Source organism: Toxotes jaculatrix, chromosome 20 (genome assembly GCF_017976425.1).
Source record: "Toxotes jaculatrix isolate fToxJac2 chromosome 20, fToxJac2.pri, whole genome shotgun sequence".
Taxonomy (NCBI): domain Eukaryota; kingdom Metazoa; phylum Chordata; class Actinopteri; family Toxotidae; genus Toxotes; species Toxotes jaculatrix.
This window is the reverse complement of record NC_054413.1, coordinates 3,628,192-3,655,803: the sequence shown is the minus strand read 5'-3', so window position 1 is coordinate 3,655,803 and position 27,612 is coordinate 3,628,192. Positions and strand designations below refer to the sequence as shown.

Below are 27,612 nucleotides of genomic sequence, written 5' to 3'. Positions count from 1 at the left end.
AGTATGAGTTTTTAAACTAACATGCAAAAACTTTAATAGGTTCCAAAAATCATTTGTGCCTAAACATCATCAAAATAACTTAATTTGAAGAAAAAAAAAAAAAAAAGTAGTAAGTGTTCCAAACACAATGTCAACAAAAAGGAGCGCAGAAGTCACATGTTTAAACTAATAGAAGGGATGTAATGTTTGTGGAGTGAGCAGGATGTGCAGTAGATTAAGAACCTTTTGTGTTACTTCATTTTCATGAAGTAATCGCATTACGTTGTTTCCCTATGTATTTCACAAGTTCCGTATAGATAAGTGGGGAAAATTATGTTGTCACCTACCAACATAATTTTCCCTTGATTTCTGCATTTGTTCCTCTTTTTTATTCAGTTTGTCCTTTATGCTAAGCTAAGTCAATCAGCAGCTGGCTGTATATCTAACGGACATGAATGTGACTTGTATCAATCTTTTCATCTAACTCTTACTAACCCTATAGTCCTAGCTTACCTCCAAGACTAAGCATTCAGTCTTTGTGTAATTATGGATCTAAACATTCATAACAACATTAAACCAGTGAAAAAGAAATGTTGCCTACTCTTCTCATCCTAAACTAAGAGTCTGTATACTTAGAAAAACTTGTCCAATATTGTAGTTCCACTCACCCACACTACTTTCATAGTCTTTTCTCAGGTCTACCCCCCAAAAAACTACCTGGCAAGTTTTGACAAACATGAAAAGCCTGAACACCTTCCACTGAACTTTAAATCTCTGCCCTTGTCTCCAGGAGTAGTAGCGAAGCTTGGACTACTGTACTGCTACTTTCTTTCACTGTATACAGTAACTGTCATCAGCTTCACTTGTCACCAGCAGAGGTCTCAGTTGGTAAAGAAAACTCTTTGCCACCCTCGTTCTGTTCACTGGATTAAAGCCTCTATACTGTATGTGCATACATCCACCTACAGAGCAGATGACGCAGCAGTGAATCAAATCAAAAGAAACCAGATCTGATTTTAATCTCCAGCACTTCTTGTCTCTTCCTTTGTTACAGCTGAACTGTGTGAGCAGTGTACTTGCTTGCCTGCATCCATGTCTGTATGACTGTGGGGGAAAGGCATAAAAGGTGCGTAGGTTTTCCTTTAACACACACACACACACACACACACACACCCACACACCCACACACACAAATACTAATGTAACACAATAAATCTTTAATGATTTGATTAAATTGAGTAATGTTCTAATTATACTCTCATTATGATCACACTGACTCAAATTACCAGAGAGTGTTGAGAAAACATCCCACTGGTAAGCATAAATATGTATAAGAGTTCATTATTGAGACCTGGAAGAGCTTCATTCACCAATATAATTAAATTTTTGTCTCCTGATCCACATACATCAGTAAGTGAATGCACTTGTGAATTGTGTTCATCACCATTCAAGTGTCTTTCACTAAGTCTGTGCATCACTTTTCAAATGCACTTCAGTGCATGTCAGTAAGCGAATGCATGCTACCACAGCAGCCAATTATTCATGACGAGTTATCACATTATGAATGATGACATGCCATCCAATGGGTTTTGATGCATTTGGCCGAGTCTGAGCACAGAATGCTCCTGCAGACCTCTGCGTTCATCCTGTTGCTTCCATCAGCACCAAAATCATTAATAAATGCCAGTGTGACTGTTATGTTGGCAGCCCTACATGCCCTAGCTGTAACAGAACTAGCACCATATTTGACAGATGAGGTGGTGGCTTTGGATCAGGAGCTGTTCCTTTATTTTTTCCTCCACATTTTCCTCTTTCCATGGTTTGGATACAGGTTGATTTTTGTTTCATCAGTCCATAGAACTTTGTTCCACAACTACCAGTTTATTTCTGTGTGTGTTTTTGCAAACTGCAGCCTGGCCTTTCTGTTTTTGAATCTTACCAGGGATTTGTATCTTGTGGTGAATCCTTTGAGGTTCTGGTCATGAAGTCTTGGTCATTGATGAGGAAGCATGCCCCCCCTACATTCTGGAGAGAGATCTTGACTTGATGTGCAGTCATAAAGGGTTTTTTCTTCACCATGCTCATCCTCAAAGACTTGCTTTCTTGCAAATTGGGTTTTATGTGTTTAAAGGGCTGAGACTTTAATCTAGTATCCTTTTTTTTTTTCAAAAAAAAGAAAAAGGAAAGGTTTGAAGCTGCAGAGAAATGATCTTTGGAGTGGAGGTGGAGAGGTTGGCTGAGGATTTATTAAGTTTCCTTACACCGCAGAAAGTGTGTAGATATGTTTTCATGTTCCTAGATGCACTATCTCTCTCTCTCTATAACACACACGCGTGGCCTGATTAAACATCTTCTGAGAATATCTTTCCCCCATATCTCCTCATATCTGCATGGTTGTATCACTCCAGAGGGAAATACACTGAAATATATAGTGCGCGCGGAGCCACCCACAAGGCGCGAGCACGATTTAATCATATCGAGAGAGAGAGAGAGGGAGGGAGGGAGAGAGAGAGAGAGAGAGAGAAGGAGAGATGCTGTCGGATGTTGAGTCCAGTGTGACTTATCTATCCTACACTGCTGTTGTCGGCAACGGAGCGGCTGCGCACACACCTACACACACTCCTCTCTACCTCTGTCACACACACACACACACTCACTCACTCACACACACAAATAGACACACACAGTGGGAGCCAGGACCGGACTGGCGCACTGGGAAGAAGGGAGTGGAGAGAGAGAGGGAGGAGAGAGAGAGAGAGAGAGAGAGAGAGAGAGAGAGAGAGAGAGAGAGAGAGAGAGAGAGAGAGAGAGAGAGAGGCGACACATGTCAGACCGGATCGAGCAGGGGAATGTACGGGATTCCGCTGCTCACATGCCCGGGCTGTCCCGCACTGAGGGCTGCGCAGCGTTAACGGGACACGACACTGGGCTGAGCCAGGGGCGGCAGAGGGACCGGACCGGGACAGTGTAAAAAAAGGAGTCACCTGGTTGCAGAGGGAGGGAGGGAGGGAGGGCAGGGAGTAACTCAGGGACGGGAGGAGGGCGGGAGGGTCGGTGGAGGTGTGCCCGACTGTCAGAGCTTTGTTTTGGGTTAACACCGCTTGCGCGCAACGGAGAGTCAGCGCAAAGTTTCCTCGATGGCGCTGGTGATGGAGCCGGTGAGCAAATGGAGCACGAGCCAGGTGGTGGACTGGATGAAAGGTAGCCTACAGAAACACACACACACACACACACACACACACACACACACACACACACACACACACACACACCTTTAATGAATGTTATCAATTAATAGAGACATCTCATAAATTCCACTCCTAGATGCACATAAGCACACACACACACACACTGAGTGATCATGACTGGCTAACATTAATGCAGGGGAGACAGAGGCTGGTAAGATGTTATGATGCGTGGGAGGTGTGTGTGTGCGCGCGCGCGCGCATGTGTTGTGTCCGTGCATCATCCTGGCACCTGATGATCAGTGGGTGATGATGTAATGTGTAAGTGACAGGAGGAGAAGCGGCCAAACTTCACTGAGCAGGGGCGAGTGTAGAAACTTTTGATGGGGGGGTGGGGAGGGGGGCAGATTCAGTGAAGGGGGGCACTTTTGGGAGATGAGTAAAAAATATGTTAAGGCTCAGATTCAAAGCCCTGGTTCTTGAAAATAACAAGCGGTAGATTATCAACAGCTACATTATGTATTTAGTGTTATACATGGACACTAAAACAGAAGCAGGACTGACTGAAACAAATCTTTCTGTCATTTTGCATATAATTTGTCACTGTTGTTGTTTTGCCTCAGTTTGTGGTTGTTTTGTGTGAACAGAGGTTCCGATTCTAACAAACCACCTATCTATCAGTTTCTTACTCTGGTGCCACCTTTGACAGAGAGGACTGACATACCAGGATTTAGGTCAACTCACTCATTCATTCCTGTTGTCTTAAGTGAGTAAGGAGCACTACACTGGGCCTTTAAAGAAAAAACAGCGCACACACTTTAAGCACACAAAAAGCCTAAATTAGTTATTTTGTGCTAATCTGAAAGTGTAATTGAGTTTTGTTTATAAAAGTGCTTGCGACACCTTGCAGTAATCAGACCAAAGATTATAGTCATGCATAATTCAGCAGCAGACTGATTAGGTCTGGAAGCAGTGGCCTGTGTGAACATTGTAGAACTCCTTCACACATTAAAAAGGAACGGCTGTTGTTGATGCGCTGTGTGTTCCAGCTTCCACACTGCTATTTCATAGTGTAGCTTTGTTATTCCTGTGGATAATGGCTCAGTGTAGATGGAGTCATTGACGTCATTAGATGCTCTAAATAATAAAGAATGAACATCACGTTTTGGTGTCAGTCTCTCAGAAACAAGTGTCCCTTTAGGCTGTGTGTTCTGCACTGATCATAAATTGTTCATCTTTTCATTTACCTCTCATAAAACACAGTTACTATGACGTTTGCCAAAGTAATTCTAACATTCTCTGTGTTGGTAACAACTCAAATTGGCTCCACATGTAGTGCCAATATCACCCAGGCTTCCCCAAAAGCACCTGCCAAAAGGAGACCTGCCACAATAAAGACCAGTCCATTAATGAGATTTATTATCTAACCTAATTTACTTTAAATTAACAGCCAAGGTTTAGCTGTGGCTCCAATACTGTAAGTTCCATTAAAAAAGTTTGGCAAAAATAGCAACTATTTGAAGGTCATTCAGAACTTTCCAGAAGAGTCCATCCAGTTTGCAAAAGCAATTTGGGCTTATGCAGTGGCTGTAAATCTTGCTTTTGGTAGCAGTGAATAATGCCATCATATCCTGAAATTTCCTCCCAGCTCCCAGCTGTTGCTATTTTGAAACTAAACTTAGAGCTGGAGGGAAAGTTATGGCATCTGGGGGCGTTATTAGGTGCTAAAACAAAATTGGGGGTTGTGTCTTTAAAGTGATGCCCCACCCAGAAATCTCTATTTTTAGTGTCAAACACTCATTCTCTCCAAGCCCAAAAGGTGGTTGTAAAAAATTTGTAGTTTTTGGAAAATGGAGACTGTGGTCAGGATTATAACGCTGATTATAATAGACTCCAGTAGACCTTATTCACAGCAGACATTTTGACTTGTCATAGCAGGAAAAGCAAAGGTGAAACAAATTTCATTCGCAATGGCTCAGTTCCATCAACTGTCTCAGTAAGCCATGACAGTGAGCCAGCTTGAACAATAACAGAGCACTGGAAGTGGCTCACCTAAATAAAACAGTCATTTTCAGTGTGATAAATTATATCTGTGCTTTTCCTGCTATGACATGCCAAAACGTCTGCTGTGACTAAGGTCCATGGTACATGGGCTCATAATTAACAGGCCAGCTATGAGTTCTGGCCTACTATTACAGTCTTCTAACATTGCTTACATGGTTAGCTGTAGATCTGACCTTTTATAACCAAAGTCCTTCTCTCTTTTGGACCTGGCTTTTCCACATAGAAACCAGCAACAATGTTCATTTTTCTTTTCTTTTTGTTCTTGCTGGACATAGGACATATGCCTACAGGTAGTTATATCACTTATATCATTTTGACCTTAAATGATAGCACCCCCATCAGGCCAGTCAGTGTATAGTAAAGGGTGCACCAGAGCGTATCATCCAACAAAAGTTTCTTAAAAAAAAAAAAAAAAGTGGAGTGGTAAAGTCAAAATCACCCACTCTGAGTCATTTTTTTGACCTGTGAAATTTTGACCTTTTGACCTTTAACAACACCCTCATCAGGTCAATGCATCATTAACGATTACTAATATTAGCAGTAATTGTTATTCACCATGTCTGTTTCGTGCATAAAAAGCAGGTCAGGGAATCTATTCACTCACATGCTTCAGTAAAATCCAAATGTAAATATCTCTCTCTATTCCTCGTCTCTTAACATCGCCCTCTGTTTGACGCTATTCTGCTCGTCCGTCTGGTCCCCTTCCTTCGCTTTCCCCTGCCTTATTCGTCCACTTTTTCTCTCCTTTCTTTCCCTTTTTTTTTCTTTGGTTTTTTGGCTTTTTTCTTTTCTTTTATATCCTCTCTTTTCTTTTCTTCACACCCGCTCTGAACAGAAGGCTCCACCCGGGTCCTCGGACATTTACACATACACACACACACACACACTTACATATTCACATATATACACAACACACGTGGCATGCCTTGGTGTGGTATTCGGTTCATGCTGGGTCCCTCGGGTGTGTCTGTGGCGACAGAGTGAAACATGATATACTGCATTTGTATCATGTGTGTGTGTGTGTGTGTGTGTGCGCGTGTGCGTGTACAATAACCTATACAGATCATGTATACCACAGGCGTTTGGGGCCAAAAGGTCTGGCCATTGTTGACTTGGCGACAGTGTTACATTGGCACGACTGAGGCTAAAACAATATGGGAGATGGGAGTGGTACACTTCAATAGTAATATGAGAACTTACTGTACATTGCTGGAAATGGTGGGAATTTTTGCCCCATGTTCTGTTATCATCTGCTCACGCAGGAAGCCGGGCAAAATTTTACCTCATTTCCCTTGCATGAATTTGATCGCTAGACTTGAAAATCAGCAGTGAAATTGCCGTGACAACACTGCGAGCACATCTGATGACACCTCCTGCCACAAGAGAAAACTGCCAGAGTGATAGTCACAGCCTTTAGGATCAGAGGATTTTTGGTCTGTGGGCTCTTGGTCTACCGTTTTAGACTCTGGGTTAGGGCGTTTACATATTGCAGCAAGCTCAGCAATAAAGCTCAGTGATTTTCAATGCATCAATTAAAGTTATATTCAATGATTTTCTTATTCTAAACTCTGTGCTATCACAGCACTCGACAGGAAGAACACTTAGAGGCAAAGTTAGGAGTTTGGAAAGTCTTTTTAATGGAGACAAATATGTGCAGTTGAGATGACTTTCCCATTCACTTGAATGGGAAAATGCAGGGTTTAAAAAAAACAGGCTATACCAAAAAAACCCCATGCTATTTGTGCCTTTTTAAAATTCATGGCATCATTTTCATAAACCCTAAGCCTTCTACAGTTTAATTGGGCTATAATGTTTTACAAACTAATATATTTTACCTTGAACACATAATCTGCATTTTTATATTTTCGTCTTATTACAGGTTTTTTTTCATGGCGCTGGTCGAAACTTTTCCTGTTGTAAATACCAGATAGGAACAGAAATTTACAGGCACCTGAAGGTGAATGATGTTTACTGAGAAATGCAAATTTCCAAGGAGAAAATTTCTAATTCAAGTGAACATTTCTTTGCTTTAGTGTTGCCTAGAGCAAAGTTGCATTCGCCCTGCTTGAGCTGCCTCATTCTGCGTGACTTTTCATGCAATGCATGAGGCCTGTGCTGTTTTGTTTTTGTTTGCTTTCGCTTGCCTACTTTTATTGGCCCATGACTCTCAAGAAAAGCAAGAAACTACACACCAAAAAGCTCAAAAAGCTGTTATTAATGGTGGAGTACGGTTTGCCTTGTTTATTTCCCCAATGCAAAATCTTCCCAGATGATACTGGGATTCAAACTGGCAACCTTCTGGTCATAAACTCAATTGTAATAGCTGTCGGGCTTGTAACATCCTACATTTACAAATCCCAGGGACACAGTGAACGCTCGTCTGAATTTTATTGTTACCAAAGCTTCGGAGTGCTTGGAACAGATGACACATAACCCGACAGGGAGGGCCAGATCTTTAATAGGACTCTTGAACATCCCAGAAGTCACCGCAAAATCTAGTTTTATTAGACGTGTGTGTGTGACAGAGAGAAAGAGGGTGTTTGTGGGAGTTTGGCTCGCCTGCTGTTGTGAAAAGTGTGCCTCTGTGGGAGTTAAATGTGTGAGTCAGCTATGAATCACACTTTTTCTGTACCAGTCAAACACATGGACACACATGAACTCTCTCACAAACACACACAATGTGTACGTATGCATGCAGAGTTATGAGTGTATGATTGTACAGATTAGACACCATTATACAACAAACCCACACAGACATTTACACTGAGCTTGTGATTGTCAATTTATAGCAAAATGGGAAATATGCTAAAACCGGTACATTTTAGCATTTTCACTATATACTATACTATACTATACTAAACTAAATACAATGGAAGAATGGTTCCCAGCCAGGGCTACTTGTTCTCTCCTGTGACATTCCTAGAGTCACGAAAGGGTACTTTAAATTAAAACAAAAAACAAAAACAAACACAGAAAACAAAACAAAGCAAAAACAAAAAAAAAACCCAACACACTGAGTAATTGTAACACCTCAACAATTGTTGAGAACAAGGAGAGAAGTTGAAAAATTAGCTACGGAAGGGTAAAACCTCACACACACACACACACAATGAAATAAAATCTCATTTTTCATTTTCTCTTCTTTTGCTAACCGGTCCAGTCTGATCAGTGTAACTGGCTGGCCATCCATTTTAATTATCTTAGTTAGCTTAAAGATAAACAGCTGGATTAATTAAAAATTAATGGATAAATGGTTGAAATTGTTAGCTAACATTAATGGAGAAATGGCCAAAATAAATGGTGCTCATACTTGAGTTCATCTGACAGGGCTGTAAGGGTATGTTTGCCAAAAGCTTGGAAACCACTGCAGTAGAAGAATGAATCATATACAGGAGTCATTATACTGTATGTATAGTGGCACTGTTTCAGTGTCTGTTTCAGTCTGCGTGGGTGTGTGTGCACTCGTTTACGTCACTTACAATTTGACTCATCAGTATTCAGGGCATTCACGCTCTCCCTCACTGCCAGTGATAAGCGATGCTGATTATCAGTGAACTTTTGAAACACAGTGTATCTCTCCCCTTCTGCTTCTCTCTCTGCCTCTCTCTGCCTCTCTCAGCGATTGTAACAGTTTGTCTGTGAGAGCCAATATTGTTTTAATCAGCTTCACGTCTATTAGAAATCAGCAATCTATTAACACTCATTAAAACACAAGTCTCGCTGTTAGGGGAAATAGTGCTCAGATGCCTTATTAGAGTGAAAACAGCAAAACAACAATGTAAAAATGCATTGCATAGCCAAAAGAATGTGAACAGTACACCTAAATACGAATGTTGATCATCTCATTATAAATTATAGACATTAATCTGCTCCTGTAACCAGATCAATTTGCTTCCACAAGATTTTGGTGACCTGGTGACCTGGTTGATAAGGTCTGACTCACACTTGATGCTCTGCTTCATCCCAAGGGTGTTCAGTGGGGTTCAGGTCAGCCCTCCACGCCAAAATGGGGAAAGCTCTTACTTTATGGACCTTGCTTTGTGCACAGAGGGATTGCCACGTTCCCACACTGTTGCCACAAAGTTAGAAACACACCACTGTCAAAAAATCGTGTGCTTTAGCCTTAAGATTTCTCATAATTGGAAGAAAGGGACCCAGTCCAAGCCATGACAAACAGCCCCAAACCAAAAGTGCAGCGATGTCCGCATTTTTTTTTTCTTAATTATTTTTATGTCATTTTGCCTTTTATTTCAGTCAGTGGAGACAGACAGGAAAAGAGCAGAGAGAGAGGTGATGACATTCAGCAAAGGGCCTGGTTCCTGTTCCAGTCCTTTTCCAAACCTTAAGTGGTCTTCACCTAACATTAAAGCTGGAAGCCACACAAATAAATCACATCTGAGCGGTTTGATTCTTTATTCTTATCAAGTCCTTTCATGCTTGTCCGTGGAAGCTGTGAGCTGAGATATCACATCGACTCAAAGTGTTTGGGGGTCTGGATAGTGGAATCAATTTGTCGAGTTTCCTTGCAAAGTGAGATAATGGTGAAAAGATGATGCCTAATCTTTAAAATTGATTGCTTGTATTTCAGTTTAAGACCATAAAAGCTTTGAGATGAAATGACATGAGTGATTTCAGGCTTCAACTTTTTTTTTTTTTTTTTTTTTTACCCCTAACTCGATATGGCATTTTGGAACTGCATGCTTCATTTAGACTTCAGATGGGGGGAGGGGAGGGAAGCACTGGGAGGGTGCAGAAGCCAACAAATGCTGTTTGCTTGTCGCTGATGAGAGAGCGAAATTGTGTGTGTGTGTGAAATAGTTTGCATGCAATCTAGCAGCTGGCTTACGAGTTTTTGTTTTTCTTTTCCTCTTTGCCGTTCTCTTTTTTCTCTCCTTCTCTTCCTCTGCTCTCTTCCCCTCCTGCTTTTTTCCCCATCTTTGTTAGTGTGGTTATGATAGATGAGTGTATTATAAAGCGGGGACTTGAAGCGGGGGAAATCAATGCTCATTCCTCAGAGGTGTGTGTATGTGTGTGTTTGAAGTGTGAGTTTGCCAGTTGGCTGTTTGTTAAGAGGTTAGAAGCTGGATACATTCATTGTTTTGGGAGCCAGGGGCTGCAGCTGAGCTGCTCTGTCTTGATCTGCTTTCCTTTGACTCAGCAAACCCCGCTCCAGCCAGACAAACACACACACACACACGCACACATGCGCACACGCACGCACACACAAAAACACCAACAATGCACGCACCCACCCACTTGCACACGAGCAGATCTAGAGAGATCGTCCCACACATACTCACAACACAGACGTTACACAATCCAACAGAGAGTACAGTCTTACCTGGATGGCTGCCTGATTGTCCATCCATTACCTCTTTTGTTTCAGTCTCCCGAATCTTGTTTCATGTACAGAGTTTGTTTTGGGTCCTTTGGAGACTCTTGGCTGGACACACAGCAGTAAATAGTGCTGCTCTGAGGCCACTTCTAGAATTATAATAAAACTTAATAAAATGCCCCTTTCTCTGCTGGAGGTTTGGTCACAGGAGCACAAAAGTAGTCATGAGTCAGGATGCACAAGTGGTTCTTTTCCAGGATACAGTATTTACTAAAAATGCCGACAATGTAGAGGTTCTACTCTACAGATTCATACAAGTGGTTCTGCACAACAAACCACACATTCTAAAAACCATGCTACTCTGTGTCACAATTTGGATATATTTTAGTCTGCTTTGCAGCTAGGGCTGCAACTAACAATTATGCTCATTATCAATTTAATCTTTCTCAATTAAACATAAAAGAGCCCATGCTGATGCCTGTTTTGTCTGACCAACAGTCTAAAACCTTCAGATATTTATATGACAAAGAAAAATGGCAAAGCCAGACTTTTGAAATCAATCTGCCCTTAAAGGGCATTACCAGGCCACCAGTGACTTACCGTAATCCAGGCTCGATGTTCATGGTCATGGATTACACAACTCAAACCGGTTTCAAAAGTCTACTAATTGATTTCATACTGCACAGAAATGAATGAAAACCAATGCAGACCTGGATTCATGTTGTAGGAAAAACTTAGACCTGTATTACCTGCATTTTAAATTAGTCAGCAAATATGGAAAATATATAACACATGATTTGCAGTTATGGAATTAAAACTTGCAAACACACTGGCTTTGGGAGATTTGGAGGTTGTAAATCTTTCTGGCCACTAACCAAATCCAGATATTGTAAATCATCTTTATCAGTCCCTTTAGCGCAGTGAGAGAGGGAAACGGGAGGTTTCTGTTGTTCTTTTCCTGTCATTTACTCTCATTGCAAGGTGAAATAACTCTCAAAGTCACACATTTCACTCATAAATGGACAAGAACAAAATGTTTTCTGCCTTAAAGGAAAATAAAATAAAATAAGTCTTAAAATGTGTGGCCCTTAGGTGTCTCTTAAAACAAAATGTATTTCATATTTCTACCTTATGTGGCTTCGCAACTGCATTGAGCTGAAATCTACAAAACGGCAAACAAGCTGTAATGTCTCAGAAACATGACACAGCAGCTGTTGTATTATCTGAGATGAACTGGAACGTGCAGCAGAAAAAAAAATGTCTTACATTCTCTTGCAGACTAAAAGAAATCCGTTATCCCTATAGGCAGACTTTGAAGAGGGAAACTGCTGGTGAAAAGTGAAGCAATGAAAGCTGATTAGTACTTCTGGAGTGAAGCCCAAAACCTATAATTTCAAGTAGGGCCGTGTCTGGCTATTGATCAGGGAATGAATGTGTTGAAGAGTGTCTGAGCTGTGGACTCGTCATGAAGAGTGATGGTGTTGTGGGGATGAGAGTCCCCTCCAGTGCCGAGGGCCCATCATTTCTAGCTACCTGGTGTGTGCTCTCATAATTGCCATAAAAACAGACATGATTACAGGCAGTATATAAGCACCTTCAACCAACAGTGTGGCCACATTAACAGTATAACAGTCTCTCAGAGGAGCAGGAGAAATGTGAGGTAATTTCCCTGAGACACAGACGAAATAACACCTAGATCGACCTCACTTGCTTGACAGCTCCTCTTCTTTTCTTCCACTTTACTTTTTACAGTATTAAAATTACTGGAAACACTTTCCTCCATAACTTGTTTTTGTCTGTAGTTGAGTCTCTAAAGTTTTATTTTTTTAAGTAAGATATAAAAATTGTGCAAGAGAGAAAAGAGAAAATCAGCTTTTTAGTTTTCACTTTTACTGCAACCCCTCTACCTGTGTCTTGCTGCAAGATTAAGATTTCTAAATTCTACATTATTCTTGATACAAACTGATTTCTGTTTGAAACACGTTGAAATACTCCTATTGCACTAGCAGAGTTTCACTTACAAAACTAAGCTAAATGTTAACGGCAGCATGCTAGCAAATACACAGTGATGACAGTGTTATGCTGATGCTATCTAGGTGCTCCGTTGCTAGAGGAAAAGTCAGAGGAAGACTTTATCACATTTTTTCAGTTATAAAAATATAAGATTCATAGGCAGGATGTAACTGTATCAGGTTTTATTCTCAGTCCCTCTGAACAGACGATATATTTTTTTCCCTCTTGTGGTCGTGATCTCATTTTGGAACAAATCTGAGTTTACTTATCGTGAGTAACCTTGATAATATGTGTGTTTGCTCCAGGTCTGGACGACTGCTTGCAGCAATATGTTTGTGTGTTTGAGCGCGGAGGTGTGTGTGGGGAGAGGCTGCTGAGGATTAGCCACGCCGAGCTGGAGGAACTGGGAGTTTCTCGCATCGGACACCAGGAGCTCATTCTGGAGGCTGTCGACTTGCTCTGCGCTCTGGTGAGTTTGTGTGTATGTGTGTGTTTGTTTAATGTATGCTGTTCTGCTTGAATGCACAATGTAATAGATTGCAGGAAGTACATTGTCAGTGTCCTGCATCAAATCTGTGAATCTCCCATTTGTCACTATTACAATCTAAGAGAAAAATAGTCTAATTTTTAGGGTTTACATAGGAATACTCGAAAGAATACACCTGGTTACTTTGTCTGGTATATTTCCTAAAGGCTGAAATAACTGCCTGTATATTATAAGGCCCATGGGAAGCTTTGAAAAAAATCATTGGCTACAGGGGAGACTGTTGCGTGGTATAGAAACTAAACTCATTCATATGATCTACGATTATTTGCTGAATTTGTCAGAAAACAAAGAATCCCGCACACTGTTCATCACTTGTGCTCACTTTATTGATGTTGTTTTGGTCCTGAGACCAAATAATAAAGACATGATACTAAGCTCTACCAATAGCACATTGATTGCAGCACATTGACAAGCTACAGAATAAAGTCATTAAAATGCACCAGACTCCTTAAGAAAACCTGGTAAACGTGTTCATGGTGTTTCAGTGTCTGGAGTTTCAGCTGATCTGTGTTTATGTGTGTGTGCAGAACTCAGGTCTGGAGACGGAGAGCGTCAGGACTCTGGCTCACAAACTCGGCGCCTCGGCCAAAAACCTGCAGAACTTCATTTCCGGCCGCCGCCGAAGCAGCCAATCAGAGAGCAGAAGCTCACGGCGGCTACCCAACGATCTGCTGACCTCCGTGGTCGACCTCATCACCGCCGCCAAGAGCCTGCTTGCCTGGCTGGACAGGTAAGATCTTTAAGGGCTCTCTGTTACTGTTGTTCTACATAAATATGCTGTGTTGAGTTCACCTGTGAAAGTGCAAGTGTTTTTTTTTTTTACTGGTTTTTATTTGTACAACTGAAGCTCCAATCTGCAAAATGCAAACTCTCCTGCGCCGTCTCCTGCAGCTGTTGGTTGCTGGCATCTTTTGGGACATATGTTTTTTTTTTTTCAGAGGGATAATGTCAGACCTTTTTCTCACCATGTTTCTCCGTCTCTCTCCCTCGCTCTCTGCTTCTCTCTGTCACTTCATTTATTCATGACTCGACACGATCTCTTGCACACAGCACACACATCAGATCCAGAACTAAAGCTCTTTGACATCGGTTCTTGAAATGCCAGGCTCCCACATCTGTCCTTGGGCCATCTAGACACATATAAATGCATAGAGCCATGTCTACAAGCACACTCCTTAGATAGTTGAGGTGTGATAGACCCATAGAAACACCCACACACTTGTACAAGCGCACACTCGCAGACACACTCCCACATCCGCACGCACTGACACACACTTATGCAAGTGCACACTGGGTCGCCCACGCACGGTGATGCAACTGTAAATGGCAAAGCGACATCGAGAGAGGGATAGACTCAGCAGAGCCGCTGCTTCATGCTCTCTGTTCAAGTTTGCATTGTCAAAGACTCCTTTTTATGTTTCCATCCTGCTCGTTGTACACACCAGATGTGGAGAAGAGAGTGTTTTCCAGCTGCGTGAAGGGACACCAGCAGATTTAACATGCACGTGATCCCACCCGAGCTTTTATTTCAATGAAATATTATCTTCTACAATTGATTTCTGCTGCAGAGGAATAACAAATGAGCGAGTAAAACAAGCAGAATTTTTTATTGAAATAAGAGCTGTGTGGTGGATTATGTGCTGAATTCATTAATAGGCACTGACGAGGTGGAAAAGGTTATGATTTCTATGCATGTTAGGCAAGAAACTGTCTTGTATTAATTCCTGGAAGATGATGCCTTCTGAAAAGGTTTACAGCAGAGGCAAATTCGCGTAAAGCATGTTGAAAGTGAACTTTCATCTCCCTCTGATCGCTGGTTATTAGACCTCTCAGGGACAGAGGAAAAGTGCAGCAGCAGTTCAGAGCTCAGGCAGCGAATGTACACCATCTTCTAGTTTCTGTCTAAATGACTTGAAAAGACAATTTGCAACCTTTTACCTATAAAATAACATCACAGATAATCTTTTTTAAATGAACCTACTCTTTAATACATTTAATACAACAAGAACAACAAACGCTTAGCAAAGTAAAGATATATATATCCCTATATAGTCCTTCAGAGCCCTCACTAGACATATGGGTCTTGATAGATACAGGTGTAAAATGCAACTTGACTGGTCAGTGGATGGTCACGACTGTGACGCAGCAATTCTAGTTAAACCTCAGATAACCTGCTTTCTTTTTATTTATATACTTTTCTGTGGCGGCAAACACCATTTACGTCTCCACGGAGACATCAAATCGGCACCCAGTGCAGGAGGCAAAGCTTTCCCCTTTAAAACTGTCAGGGAGACAAGTGAGTTCATCTCTCCAAGATGACTGAAATGTGCAGTCGTGTTTCTGTGTCTTTGTAGTCCGTATTTCCTCTTTATATGCACATTTGAAATCACCTACCTATGAATTAATAACATGGCCACAGAGACTGGAGTTTATGTGTGGTGTATTTTGCTGATAGCTTCAAAGTGCAGTAGAGGTCCTTTTCTTTCTTTTTTATTGCTATTTTTAACTAATATAGGGAATGAATAGACTTTAAATTTTCATCCAAATATCGGGGATAGGGCTGAGTGCTATTAACTGAATTGATAATGCCCTGTGAGAAGTGGCTCAAAACTGATGTGGTAATATTTTGGGATGTTACACGCTGGAGCGTTAAAAGTTTTGGATCTACAGTTCCAGTAATGCTTTGGGAGATGTAAAACTATCACTGGACTAATCGGATATTGAAGAAAACTCCTTAGAAAAACCTAAGGAGTTTCTTTTTCTCTGATTTCTAGGCAGATTCATGGATGTTTATTAGCGATGGGCACTTTAGAAAATGACATCCTCATGAAGTGTAACCCACACTGAATCCAGAAATATGTCTTTTTGTTAAGATTTGACTGAACTGTGACTTGAAATTTGACTTAATTTGGTTTCACCTCATGGAGTTGGACTCAGGTGCTTCTCTTGCTGTCTGTCTAACTATTGCCATAGAATCTGAGCTCACTCTTGTTGGAAGAAAAAAAGTGTTGTTCGAGGGTTGTTCGAGGGTTGGAGCCTGATGGTGGGCAAACAGTCTGTGTAGCCTTAGGTCCTGCGTATATATAGAACTCAGCCTCAATACTGATGACCCAAATCACACACACACACACCACAGATAAATCATACACTAGAGGCTGTGGCCGAATTTAATCTGGGTCTTTAGAACAATGAAGCAAATTAATGGCGTGTGTGTTTCTGTTGTTCATTTCCTCATTAGACTGTATTTACAACCATAATGTACATGTATGTCTTTAAGCCTGAATCTGTGTTGTGTTATGATAATGACTTTACTGTATAGCTCTATGTATATCAGTAATACTTTGTATGCATTGGTTTTGATGTCCCTTTGTGTCTGCGTGCGGTCATTAGCAACCCATTAGCTGCAGCATATTCCTTATCGTTAACACCTTTTTTTCACACCTGAATAGTCTATTATGCTACAATACGCCTGGGGCCCCATTTATAAATGTTGTGTTTGCACAAAGACCCTCATTTCAAGACCCTCCTCTCACAGGAAAATAGGATTTTATAAAAACAAACTTGACAGCAGAGCGTGCACTCTTCAGTGGAAACTCTGACTGTGCATACAAACATGTGGGAGACATTGGGAATTGATGTTGCCAGTGGCAAAGCAGCATAATAAATCCAAAGTGGTCTAATAACCCTCCTCACACTGTTTATTTCAGTCAATTTAAAAGCATGGTCCTTTAAAAGAACTTCCAGACCTAAACTGTGCTTTTTTTTGTTTGTTTGTTCCCAAAAACCTGCATTTAGATGACAAGTAGTCAGTACAAGGTGTGTAAATTGGTGCACTCAGAACAGGATGGCCTATATACCTGGTTCACTAATGCAGCTTCATTCATCCATCCACTCGAGCTGTGTTCTCTTCTATCTGCGGAAGAATATTACTGATTCCACTTAAAGAAGCGAGATGTCAGGGGAAGTTTTCTCCGGTGTTTCCCTGAACCCATCTGCAGTGGTTTGGATTTCTGAGCTGCTAATGTTCATACAACATTTGTGTTCATTCTGGACCTTTGTTTTATTGATTGAATCACAGCTATGACCGCTGATAAGTAAACACCATGTCTCTCACTGACTATATTTGTGGTATGAGCAGCTGAATTTTGCATTTTTTTTATTACCTTGTATATGCAGACTGCATTTCATTAATCATTTTGATTAACTGCAGTAGTTAATTAGGTGGCATGCATTATGAGGCTTGTGCACGTGTGTGGCCCTTCCAAGTTTATGGATATTTATGAAGGAAGAATGCATGTAGTTGAGCATAAATCTTTTTTTTTTATTGTATGCGGGCTTATTTTTCTTATTTTGGGCATCAGTAATACTAAAGTATGGCATCACATCACAGTTTTATGAATGAGGTTGCAGAGGGCCATTAATTTCTGTGGAGGTCAGTTTTGACAGTACAGCATTGCTGAATCCCTGCACTGGCAGCTCTGCTTAAAGTCCACAGTTTGCACTGTGTTAACTTCATGCACTTGACTGCACAAAGTTAACTGCAGGTTACGTTCATGAGTTGATTTGAGAGCTGTTTATATTATTTCCTATCACAACCCTGGTGCTCAAACAATTAGCCGATTAACCGATGAGGTGATCCATAAAAAATCAGTCACAAACAGTTTTGTTAATCGCTTAAATCATCAAGCAGTTTTTCAAGCAGAAATGCCAAATATTCTCACTTTCCAGCAATGAGCATTGGCTGTTTTTGTCTGTTTTACATTATTGTAATTTGAATATTTTTGGTGTTGCAGCACAGCTAGTACTTGTAAAAAGATTTGATTTTAGGTCTTTAATTACCTCCGAGCCTTCCAGCTGTACCAGCTACTAACAAATCACAACAAATACTGGGTCTTGGCTGCCAACAAGAAAGGATCAGGGTTGGTTTCAGTTCATTAAGGTTAACAGACACCAAACCACAGTACCTTAAGGCAGAGGTGCCTTAAGGTGCCAGATGATGTTTCTCTTTTAAAGAAGTCATAACATCACATTATTATATTGTCCAATAAATAGATAAATAAAATAATCTTCAAAAATAAAGTAAGATGCCATAAAAATGAATTTATTTTTCTCCCAAGTAGGTCATCCACCACTTTATTCAATTTTGTGGTTTGTAATAATATTACAGCCACAGCTAACTTTTATTTTGGATTAATCTGCCAGTTATTTTCTACATGCTTGTTTTGACCAGCCAACAGAACCCAAAAGAAATTCAGTTTTCTTCCCTGAAACCAAGCAAAGCAGCAAAACGTTAAAATGCTTTGCAGTTTTGCTTGAAAAATGACTACATATGCAACTTGTCTGATTTATAATGCATGTACAATTTAGCAGATTCGCTCATGAATGAGTCACAGACAACTTCCCCTAAATTTATTGCATTCACTGAATAAACTGATTCTCATGTTCCAGAGTGTGTGTACACACAGTGTCTGCTGCGTGTCAGCTTCCCCTCTCTCTAACAATGCTCCTGTCCATCTTCTCTGTACATTATCTAATGCAGCAGAAACATTATAAGACATACTGGTGTGTTATCTGTTCCTCCCAGGTCTCCCTTTGCTGCAGTGGCAGACTACTCAGTAACCCGAAATAATGTCATTCAGCTCTGCCTGGAGCTCACCACCATTGTACAGCAGGTGTGTGGAATTGTTTGTGTCTGCCAGTGTGTGTGTGTGTGTGTATGTGTGTGTGTGCGCAGCTGATAGCTCTTATTCTCCTTCACTTGAAGTGTGAGGCAGAGGAGAGCTGCCTTGGATTGTCATATACCCCTATGAACGGTGTGTGTGGGTGTGATGCAGCAGCCTCAGACTCTGCTCGCCGCATCCTCGAATGAGACTTTGCTATTTATGTCCTTACAGTCTGTCTTTTGTGTGACTGATTTGTGTATAAATAAAAGATAAATGCGTCTGTTTGTGTGGGCGTGTTGTTATCTGCGAGGGTATAGAGTGTGCAGGTGTAGGGTTCAGTAATGTGAGGCCTAGACAGTATACAGTCGTGGCAGTGTGAGCAGCGTGAGATGGTGTGTGAGTGTTTGCAAGACAGGATGTTCTGCCCGCGCTACATTAAATTCTGCTTGTCCCTCAGGACTGTACGGTGTTTGAAACGGAGAACAAAATCCTTCATGTGGTGAGTCCTGCTTCCTCAGCCAGCTGTCGCTTATTTGCTCTGTGTTGATGGGTAGCGTCCTGTTGTTTTTTTTTTTTTTTCATACCCTCCCATACAGACTGGAACAGAATCGCTGGATGGATGATAAACTGTGGTAGAAAGTAACTATTGCACTTTTTCCTCCAGTACATTTATCTGACAGTTTAAACATTTGCTAATTTGTAGATTTAAATCATGAATACAAAATAAAATCATCTAATAAAAGTTTTAATTTCATTTAATGTTTATTTGTACAGGGATAAGTATATAGTATGAACCAATGCCACACAGCATCTATAGCCAATGCTAGTTTGTCTCATAATCCCAGTCATCATCCATTTTGAAAATTATGATGTACTATTATGCATTAAACTACCAAGAAGGAGATAAAGTAGTTACAATCAATTCCACCTTTACCAACTGCAACATTAAAGCAGTGCACACATTAATCCATCCATAGTTATAATCTAATAATGTAAATGTAATAGATAGCTAATGTATTTTGTTTGTTAACGAGTGAAAACTGACACAAAAAATATTGTGTATGACACCGTTATAATCGGCTGATTCCACTGTATTACTGTTGATGTTGGATTGGTTTGGTTGGCACTGTAACTCTCGGATATACAACTTGGAGGAAGATGTGACAGGGTTTTCTGAGTCGATCCGAATTGATCGTAATAATAGGTTTATTAAGGTAGGTTTAAATGATATAAAACGAGTGGTAGTATTTTTTAGCCATGCAGATAGTTTGGGTTTTACCATCCCAATATACTGAAAGTGATTGGAATTAAATGACATTTTAAAAATTCAACATCTTCACCTCCTTCCAGAGGAAAAATGTCCCAATGGCTTAGCTGCCCTCCTGAACTGGGGGGGCAGCTAAAGTTTAATTGACCTTTTTTCACAGCAGCCATTTTGACACGTCAGACACAGGTGTTTCTAATAGCATCACTAATTGCTGCATTGCATTGCGGTAATTGCTGGAACGATGCCATCACTGCTGTTATTAGTTCCACCTGCGCTTCTCCTGTTATGACAAGCCAACGTGTCTGATTCCTCTGGTAACCACAAAGAAACTGTGCTCTGATACTAACAAGGCTATGAAGATTCAGGTTAGGCAAGATTTATTCAGAAAAAAAAAATCTATAGTACAAGATGGACACATTTTTTTTACTGTGAAGAAGAAAAAATCCTAAACATGATAAATATCACTCCTGAGTTCACTGTCAGTATAGCAGGAAGCTAATGTCTTTTAAAAATGTTTCTTGAAAACATAGTTGTGTGGAGTCACTAAAAACAACTGATAAAACTAAAACTATCTGCATGACTAGATGCTATTTGAGCTAAGTGAGAAAACGTGTTCTATTTTTGCAGTTTGGGTGAACTGACCCTTTAAAATGCTACAGCAGACGCCAGTAATAAACCAAAGCTGTGTTGATGGTGGCAGCCATTGTATTATTTAGGGGAAAATCTGCTGCATGAAACATTCAAGTATGTTTATTTTCCACCGTAAAGCCAAAAGGGAAAACTTTACTAAACTAAACTAATAAAGGAACAAAAGCAGTAACATCCTTTGTGGCAGGAAGCAAAGAGATTTATTTAAAATATATAGTCTAATTTTGGCAAATGCAAGGCAGAAGTTATTTATTTTTTCTCGTTTTCATCTCTGTTTTCTTAATAAAGGTGAACCTGTTTTAATAAAGGCTCTGTGCATAGTTTCTTGTCATCTCTCGTTTTCTTCTTCTTCTCTGCAGTGTAAGACTCTGTCGGAGGTGTGTGAGCACATTGTGTGTGTGTCATCGGACCCACTGGTTTCTCAGTCGGCCCACCTCGAGCTGGTTCACCTCACCAACATTAAACCCTCTGAAGGCCTGGTAATGACTCTGTTTGTCTGTGTGCTTACTGGGCTTTGGTGTTGTTTCAGCTGGTAAATGTGTATGTGGGTAATTTTTTTTCTATTGTTTTCTATATTGTTTTTCCCCGTTTTGACTGGCTCTCTTTTAATTATGTCATCTTGTTGTGCCATCTTCCTCTGTGTTGGTTTAGTGGCACCTCACTGGAGAATTAGATCCACCAACTGTTTTTCTTCATGAACCAGTTCTTGATTTTGCAGCCGAAAGTGAACTTGTTCCATGTTCACATGCTAAGTGCCATAGTTCACCTGAACTACACAAAACCCCATTAATCACCTTTTCTGTCCATCAGGGAATGTACATAAAGTCAACCTATGATGGCCTCCATGTGATCACAGGAACTACTGAAGGGGTGAGAGTCTTACAATCCCATTTTTCACATATTCACATACTAAATTAAAGCCAAGCACTTGGCTTTATCAGTGACATAAATAAACCACCAATGAAGTGGATTTCCCACCACAACCGGGGTCTGTCAGGTACAGAAAACCGATTCTGTCTCAGAATATCTGCAAAAGTGACATTTGGATCTATAGCAGCATGTCAGATTCCATAGAGATGACTCTGCAAGGCATTCCCACTGTTATATTACAGTTTATTTAAGTACACTTTGTTGTGAAACTTCCCCACTCTGGTATGAAGGGATCAATACGCTCAGATCAATTCATGGCCGTCTGTTCTCTGGCTCTGTAGTCTCCAGCTGACCGCTGTAAGAAGATCCATGCGGGAGATGAAGTCATTCAAGTCAATCACCAGACTGTGGTGGGTTTCTTATTATGTGTGTGTTTCCCTACATGTTCTAAATATATCTTTTTGTGTTGATCTTATTTTTCTGAGTTTTACTTTTAATACTTGAACTGCATTTTTCTGATAATACTTTCACTTCAGTGGGACTTTGAACGCATAAATTTTTACAATGCTGTATTGTTTTTTGGGGGGTTTTTTTTGGGACCTTTTTTATGCTAACCACTCTTTTTAATATCCACATACATAACTAAAGAATTCGGCTTATAGATGTCAAATAAACAAGTCTTTAAAGCTTCTATCAGTATTTTTACTATAACAACAAATAACAGTTTACAAGGTGCAAAGGCACTCAGCATGCATTTCAATTAGTGTAATCAGATCCTCCAGCCCTTCACTGCACCTCCTCTTGCATTATGATCAGGTCTCAGTCTATTCGTCTTAATGCAAAAATTATCTCCTAACAAAAGTCAGATGACTACAAAGTCACAGAGAAAGAGTCTTGAACAACAACAAAACTCTCAGTTGCCATTTTTATTCTTGTTTACAGTGGGAATTTGTTCACAAATCTCCTACAAACAAGGAGTGTTGGCATGGTTTTGTGCAAATAGTGGCTAAAAATGAAGAAAAATATATGATAAGAAGCATTTGTTTTCAAATTGAGGGCAGGTTACATCACATGAAAGCTCTATAGATAGACTTACCACCTCCACACCCACTTGCTTTGCACAGAAGGCTCAACAAGCGAGATCCAATCACGACATGGACAGAATTCAAACTTCATGCTGAACACAAATGTTAGTTATAAATCAGGCTGTGATTGGATTGTTCATAATCCAGATGAGGATATTTTCTAGCAGGTCAGTGCTTGCTTTGACCCTCTGTCCTCTCCAATCCACAGGTGGGCTGGCAGTTGCGTAACCTGGTCGGCTCGCTTAGGGCCGATAAAGGCGTCGTGTCCCTGACCCTGAAGAAGCGTCCACAGAGCACGCTCAGCTCCGCCCCCGCACTGCTGAAGAACATGCGCTGGAAACCCCTGGCTCTGCAGGTGGGACCAGCTCTACCTTTTATAGACTTTATTAAAGCAGTGCATTGGCCCACATAATTCCCCGCTGCATTCGCTCTCCTCGTATGACTGCAGCCAAAGCGTGTAATTAGGTCAGGGTACTGTGGCTCAGCATGGGTGTGTTTGCCAGCTGAAACACATTGGAATGAATGGGATGGGAATTCTTGGCACCCTCCACAGACATTCCCAGTGCTCCCTCAAATTATGAAATGTATCTCCCTCATTAACACTGATTATCTACACAATCGGGAGGAAACACAAAGGAAAATAGTTTTGCTGTGCCTCCCCTCATCGTACTTCGTGACCACATTAACCACATTAACCACAGACTTGTCAAAGATAATTTGGGTATATTACAACGTGGGTCTTATTTTTGCAGTTTCAGCCATTATTACTGTTGGTGACTGTAGTCACATTGTTGATATCTGGCAACATGGTGCAATTGCTCCAACAACAAACATAAGCTGTCAGACAACCAGACAGCTTGTAAACAGTTTATCTAGATTATGTAAACCACTTCATTTGAAATGAAATGTGCAATGATTCCCTATTGCACAAAAAAACAAACAGCTGCACAAAGATGAGCTTTCTGCTCGATCTGAAGTCTTTTCAAAAACTGTGTTTTGATTTTACAAGATCGAAGTCTTCAAGGATGAGGACTAGCTGGATGTATGTTTGGTTAACTTACCCACCTCTGACAAAGAGCAGCAGGCAGCAGTTTCCCTAAGCTTTTTTAAACGAAGCAGGACTGTCTCCTGTTTAGTGGATGAGACATGGGAAGCAGGTGAGACAATGACTTAGTTTAAAAAAATGGTCTTTGGACTTTCACACATGCATTTTGGCATCTTTATCAGTCGGGCTGCTTGTATTTTTAAGAGAAGGCTGATGTGATTTGTTCTTCCAAACAAGATGTTTTATTAATTTTGGCAGAAAATTCTGCTGATCTTTATTCTTTTTGTGCACCAATCTGGGCACAACCACAGGTGGTGTAAATGGCAGCTTAACCTAGTCTAACCACATTAATTCACTTTTGCTCTCTGCAGCCAACCAGAAGCCCAGGCAGCAGTTCAGCCACACCCTCAGGCACACCCACAAAGAACTCAGCCCTCCAGGACCTTTACATCCCCCCTCCACCTGCTGAGCCATACACTCCCAGGTACTGCACCTGTGTGTCAAAGAAAAAAAGTAGAGTGGTGACAGTAGAACTGGTGACAGCAAAGATAAGATCTAATTTTGATGTACATTTTGTTTGCCCGGTAAATCTGCCTCTGCTGTTGCTATAGAGATGAGACGGGAGCCTTGTCTGGAGATGAGGCATCTCGTAACCATGGTGGCGTCAGCGTTGCTAAGCGCTCTGAGTCACCAAACTCCTTCCTGGATCAAGAGTCTCGCCGGCGAGAAGAGGAGGAGCCCGTGTACTGCACCACGCCTACATATGGTACACTGAGTTCAGTCTCATCCTGCTCTGTTGAGCCACTTCATTTAAAAATAAAATTAAAAAAAAAAAAAAAATCATGAGGGTAGGAATCAGCCTGCCAGCCCAGGGCGGTTAATAAAAAGTTTTATTAACGTGATAAAGCTCTTTACATCACTAATAAAATAAATAAAAACTTTGCAAGACTTTGCATTTAGACAGAGGAAAATATCAATATTAGTTTAGATCTTTATTGTCCCGCAAGAGGAAATTCTTACACACAGCATAAACACAGTAAAAACGACAACTGAAGACCTTAAACATACTGGTACAATGCATACAGTCTGGAACAGAATAACGGAGAAGCTGCGTGAGGGACCAAGAAACAGTTTAAAATGTATTTGGATTAAGGGCACTTATTGCACATGTTATACATGAAAACTTGAACCTGTTGCATCTAATATTTGGAAACCCCTAGGAGAGGATGTCAAGCAAATTTAGCTTTCTGTGTGATTTGTCTGCTTTAAATGTCAGACCGAGAAGGCCGTGTTTCTGAGCACATTTCTGTTTCATACATTTAAATTCATTTAAATATCAAGTTTTGTAATTGTATGTGTGTGTTTGTAGGCAGGCTGAGGCCCATCTCCATGCCTGTAGAGTGTAACTGGGTGGGCGACTATGAAGACCCAGCCAAGCTTAACAGAGAAAGCCGCAGAGGTGAGTGTCGGCGTGTGGAGTGCATATGTGTGTGTGCACCTCCTGAAGAGCCTGTTAGATTCTGTTAAACGTTCCCATCTCTCTGTATTATGAATAGATCAGTGTGTGTGGAGATCAATGCGCCTCCATCTCTTTCTCTAATTCTCTCTGTGATTAGCATCACAGAGAAATGAAATAAGAGGGGATGAGAAGGGAAGGGGGGAGAAAAAAGGTAGACAGTTGGCACAAAGGCAGAGAAAATGAAAGGGTAGAAGAATAAAAGCGATAGAAAGGAAGGAAGAGACGGGAGGGGGAAGAGGAGGGAGAAAAGGAGGGATGAGAGGAGGCAGAAATGAAAAAAAAAACTACTCCCCCTGACCTCCACCTGAATCACTCACACAGTTGCCATGGCAACGCTGACAGCAGCTCTTCTCGGTGTCTCACTTTCCTCTGGCCGCTGCCTAGCAACCAGGGGAGGACAGAAGGGTGGGAATTGTACAGAAAGAGGTAGAGAAACCTGGGTTTCCTGCCCGATGGAAAGAAGTTGGTTGAAAAAGATGGAAGAGACTTTATAAAAAGCACTACACCGACACTGTAACATAGGGTGGAAAATATGGGTCCATCACTCCACCTAATGTTTCTCAGTCTCTTGGAAATTTGAAAACATCTCAAAATATCTTGAGACAGTTTTTACCCCTGGCTGAGGTGGAAACCTTGATGAAAAGCAAAATGCTGCACATTTGTATCTGTTCATCTCTTATGCATCTCCTGACTTCGCTCTCCATGTTGACATTAAAGTTTTTTTGGTTTGCTTTGAAAGGCAATGTCAAATGAGCTGTTTTGTTGTTCAGATCAGAACAATGAGCCGACTTGTTGCATATGTGATACACAACACTAATTAAGCTGATGGCTGTGCTGTCTTTGAAAAGTATTAGTTCATTTCCACTTTAGATTTGATCGAAGTTGAAAGCTTTACAGATGTTTGCACTGTTTTGATACTTTCAGAAGAAATTAATTCAGAATAAATTATCTCAATTATGATGCTCTGATTAAAGGTCAAAATCTTTAATTCAAAACGTATTATCTCAAACACCAGTTGAATCTTTGAGTGATGTGACATTTTGCCTTTATATAAAGTTTAAGCTCAGACATATCACAGACATGACCCCTGATGCTAGTTTGATGTATTTGCATTTGACATATTAATGAGTTTAATATCTAATCTCATTAATGTGTTAATGTGATTGTGTATTTCACAGAAGCCTCACTCATGCGTTACGTGGGACTGTCCAGCGGGGACGAGAGGACCTGCCCTGACGACTACTCCTCCCACACAGCTCGTCCAGGTAAACGGTCCAACGACACGGCCAAACGTGCCAAGAGGCGAAGCCACCACAGCCAAAGTCCCTCCCACTACGTCCTGCAGGCAAATCAGAGGGATTCTCCACCCAGAGACCCAGCCTCCATGTATCACGTAATTCAGTTTTTTTCGTCCTTTTCATAATATTTTTTTCCATCACTGAGACCCATTACCATTAAATCACACAGTTTTGAGCATGCTGTTATCTATTGTCTTACGATATATTGGTTTTTAGAATGATTCAACCCTTTCATTGACTCGTCATGAGAGAGCTGCCAGTCATTTGTTTACAGTAATGTTTTTTTAAAACGTCTTGTTGCACCTTATTTACAACTGAGCCAGATGCTAATGTGCCGAGCTGTCGCTGCTAATAAGAGTGCTCACTCTTACCCTTAAGACCATGTGGTGTGTTTAACTCTTATGTTGATTTTTATGTTACAGTTTTTAGTTTTTGTCTAGTTTACTAGTCAGTTTACTGCAGATGAAAACTAGACACAGTTATGAAACTCCTTTGACTTTCCTTCAGTTCCCTCCTCAAGGTCCACATGTCTAAAGCTTGCTGAGGAAATTAGCTTTTTTTTTCTAATTTGCTTTCAGACAGTCAGGATTCAGAGATTTGAGGAAAAAAAGGAAAAAGTTAGAGCTTTTACCCCGATAAAAAAAAAAAAAGCACTGTGTTGAAATGTGATCTGAGCAAATGCTGACTCGTTATTACCCCCTGTCACTTCCATGACATCTGTCCGCCCTGCCTGTCCGTCTGAGAGCGTCACACGCCGGTCCAGACAGTCAGTTTGGCCGGCGGTGACCTTATATATCTTGACAGCATCTCTTTGGAAATTAAATGTGTTTGCATGTGTGTGTTTGCGTGCCTGTGTTTGAGTGTGTGTTTCAAATGAGCGTGGATGCTGCGATGGCAGATGGCGTGTCAGTGGGTGTGGGCGGGCCCATGTCATCTGTCTTGCTGAGCGTGGGGCCGTGAATGGCCGAGCTCCAGGCTCTGACATGTGTAATATCGTGACATCAAAGCTGGTCTGTTGCCCCATCTGACCTGTCGAGAGAGGTCACATCTTAAATACACTGGCTAGAGTTGAATGTTTTAGATCGGAGGTTTTC

The 27,612-nt window shown here is 41.0% G+C and overlaps 1 protein-coding gene across 1 annotated transcript in view; it reads left to right on the top strand.

Moving 5' to 3' along the window:
- Window positions 1–8,105: 8,105 nt before the first annotated feature.
- cnksr2a (connector enhancer of kinase suppressor of Ras 2a) overlaps window positions 8,106–27,612 on the top strand; it is a 33,740-nt gene continuing 14,233 nt past the window's right edge. The window contains exons 1-13 of the mRNA XM_041066301.1: window positions 8,106–8,163; window positions 12,882–13,045; window positions 13,651–13,853; window positions 18,708–18,795; window positions 19,244–19,285; window positions 21,061–21,180; window positions 21,512–21,571; window positions 21,913–21,981; window positions 22,865–23,011; window positions 24,073–24,185; window positions 24,313–24,467; window positions 25,071–25,160; window positions 26,399–26,613. Coding sequence (XP_040922235.1) covers window positions 8,106–8,163; window positions 12,882–13,045; window positions 13,651–13,853; window positions 18,708–18,795; window positions 19,244–19,285; window positions 21,061–21,180; window positions 21,512–21,571; window positions 21,913–21,981; window positions 22,865–23,011; window positions 24,073–24,185; window positions 24,313–24,467; window positions 25,071–25,160; window positions 26,399–26,613 — 1,524 coding nt within the window. The remainder of the gene's footprint in view (window positions 8,164–12,881; window positions 13,046–13,650; window positions 13,854–18,707; window positions 18,796–19,243; window positions 19,286–21,060; window positions 21,181–21,511; window positions 21,572–21,912; window positions 21,982–22,864; window positions 23,012–24,072; window positions 24,186–24,312; window positions 24,468–25,070; window positions 25,161–26,398; window positions 26,614–27,612) is intronic.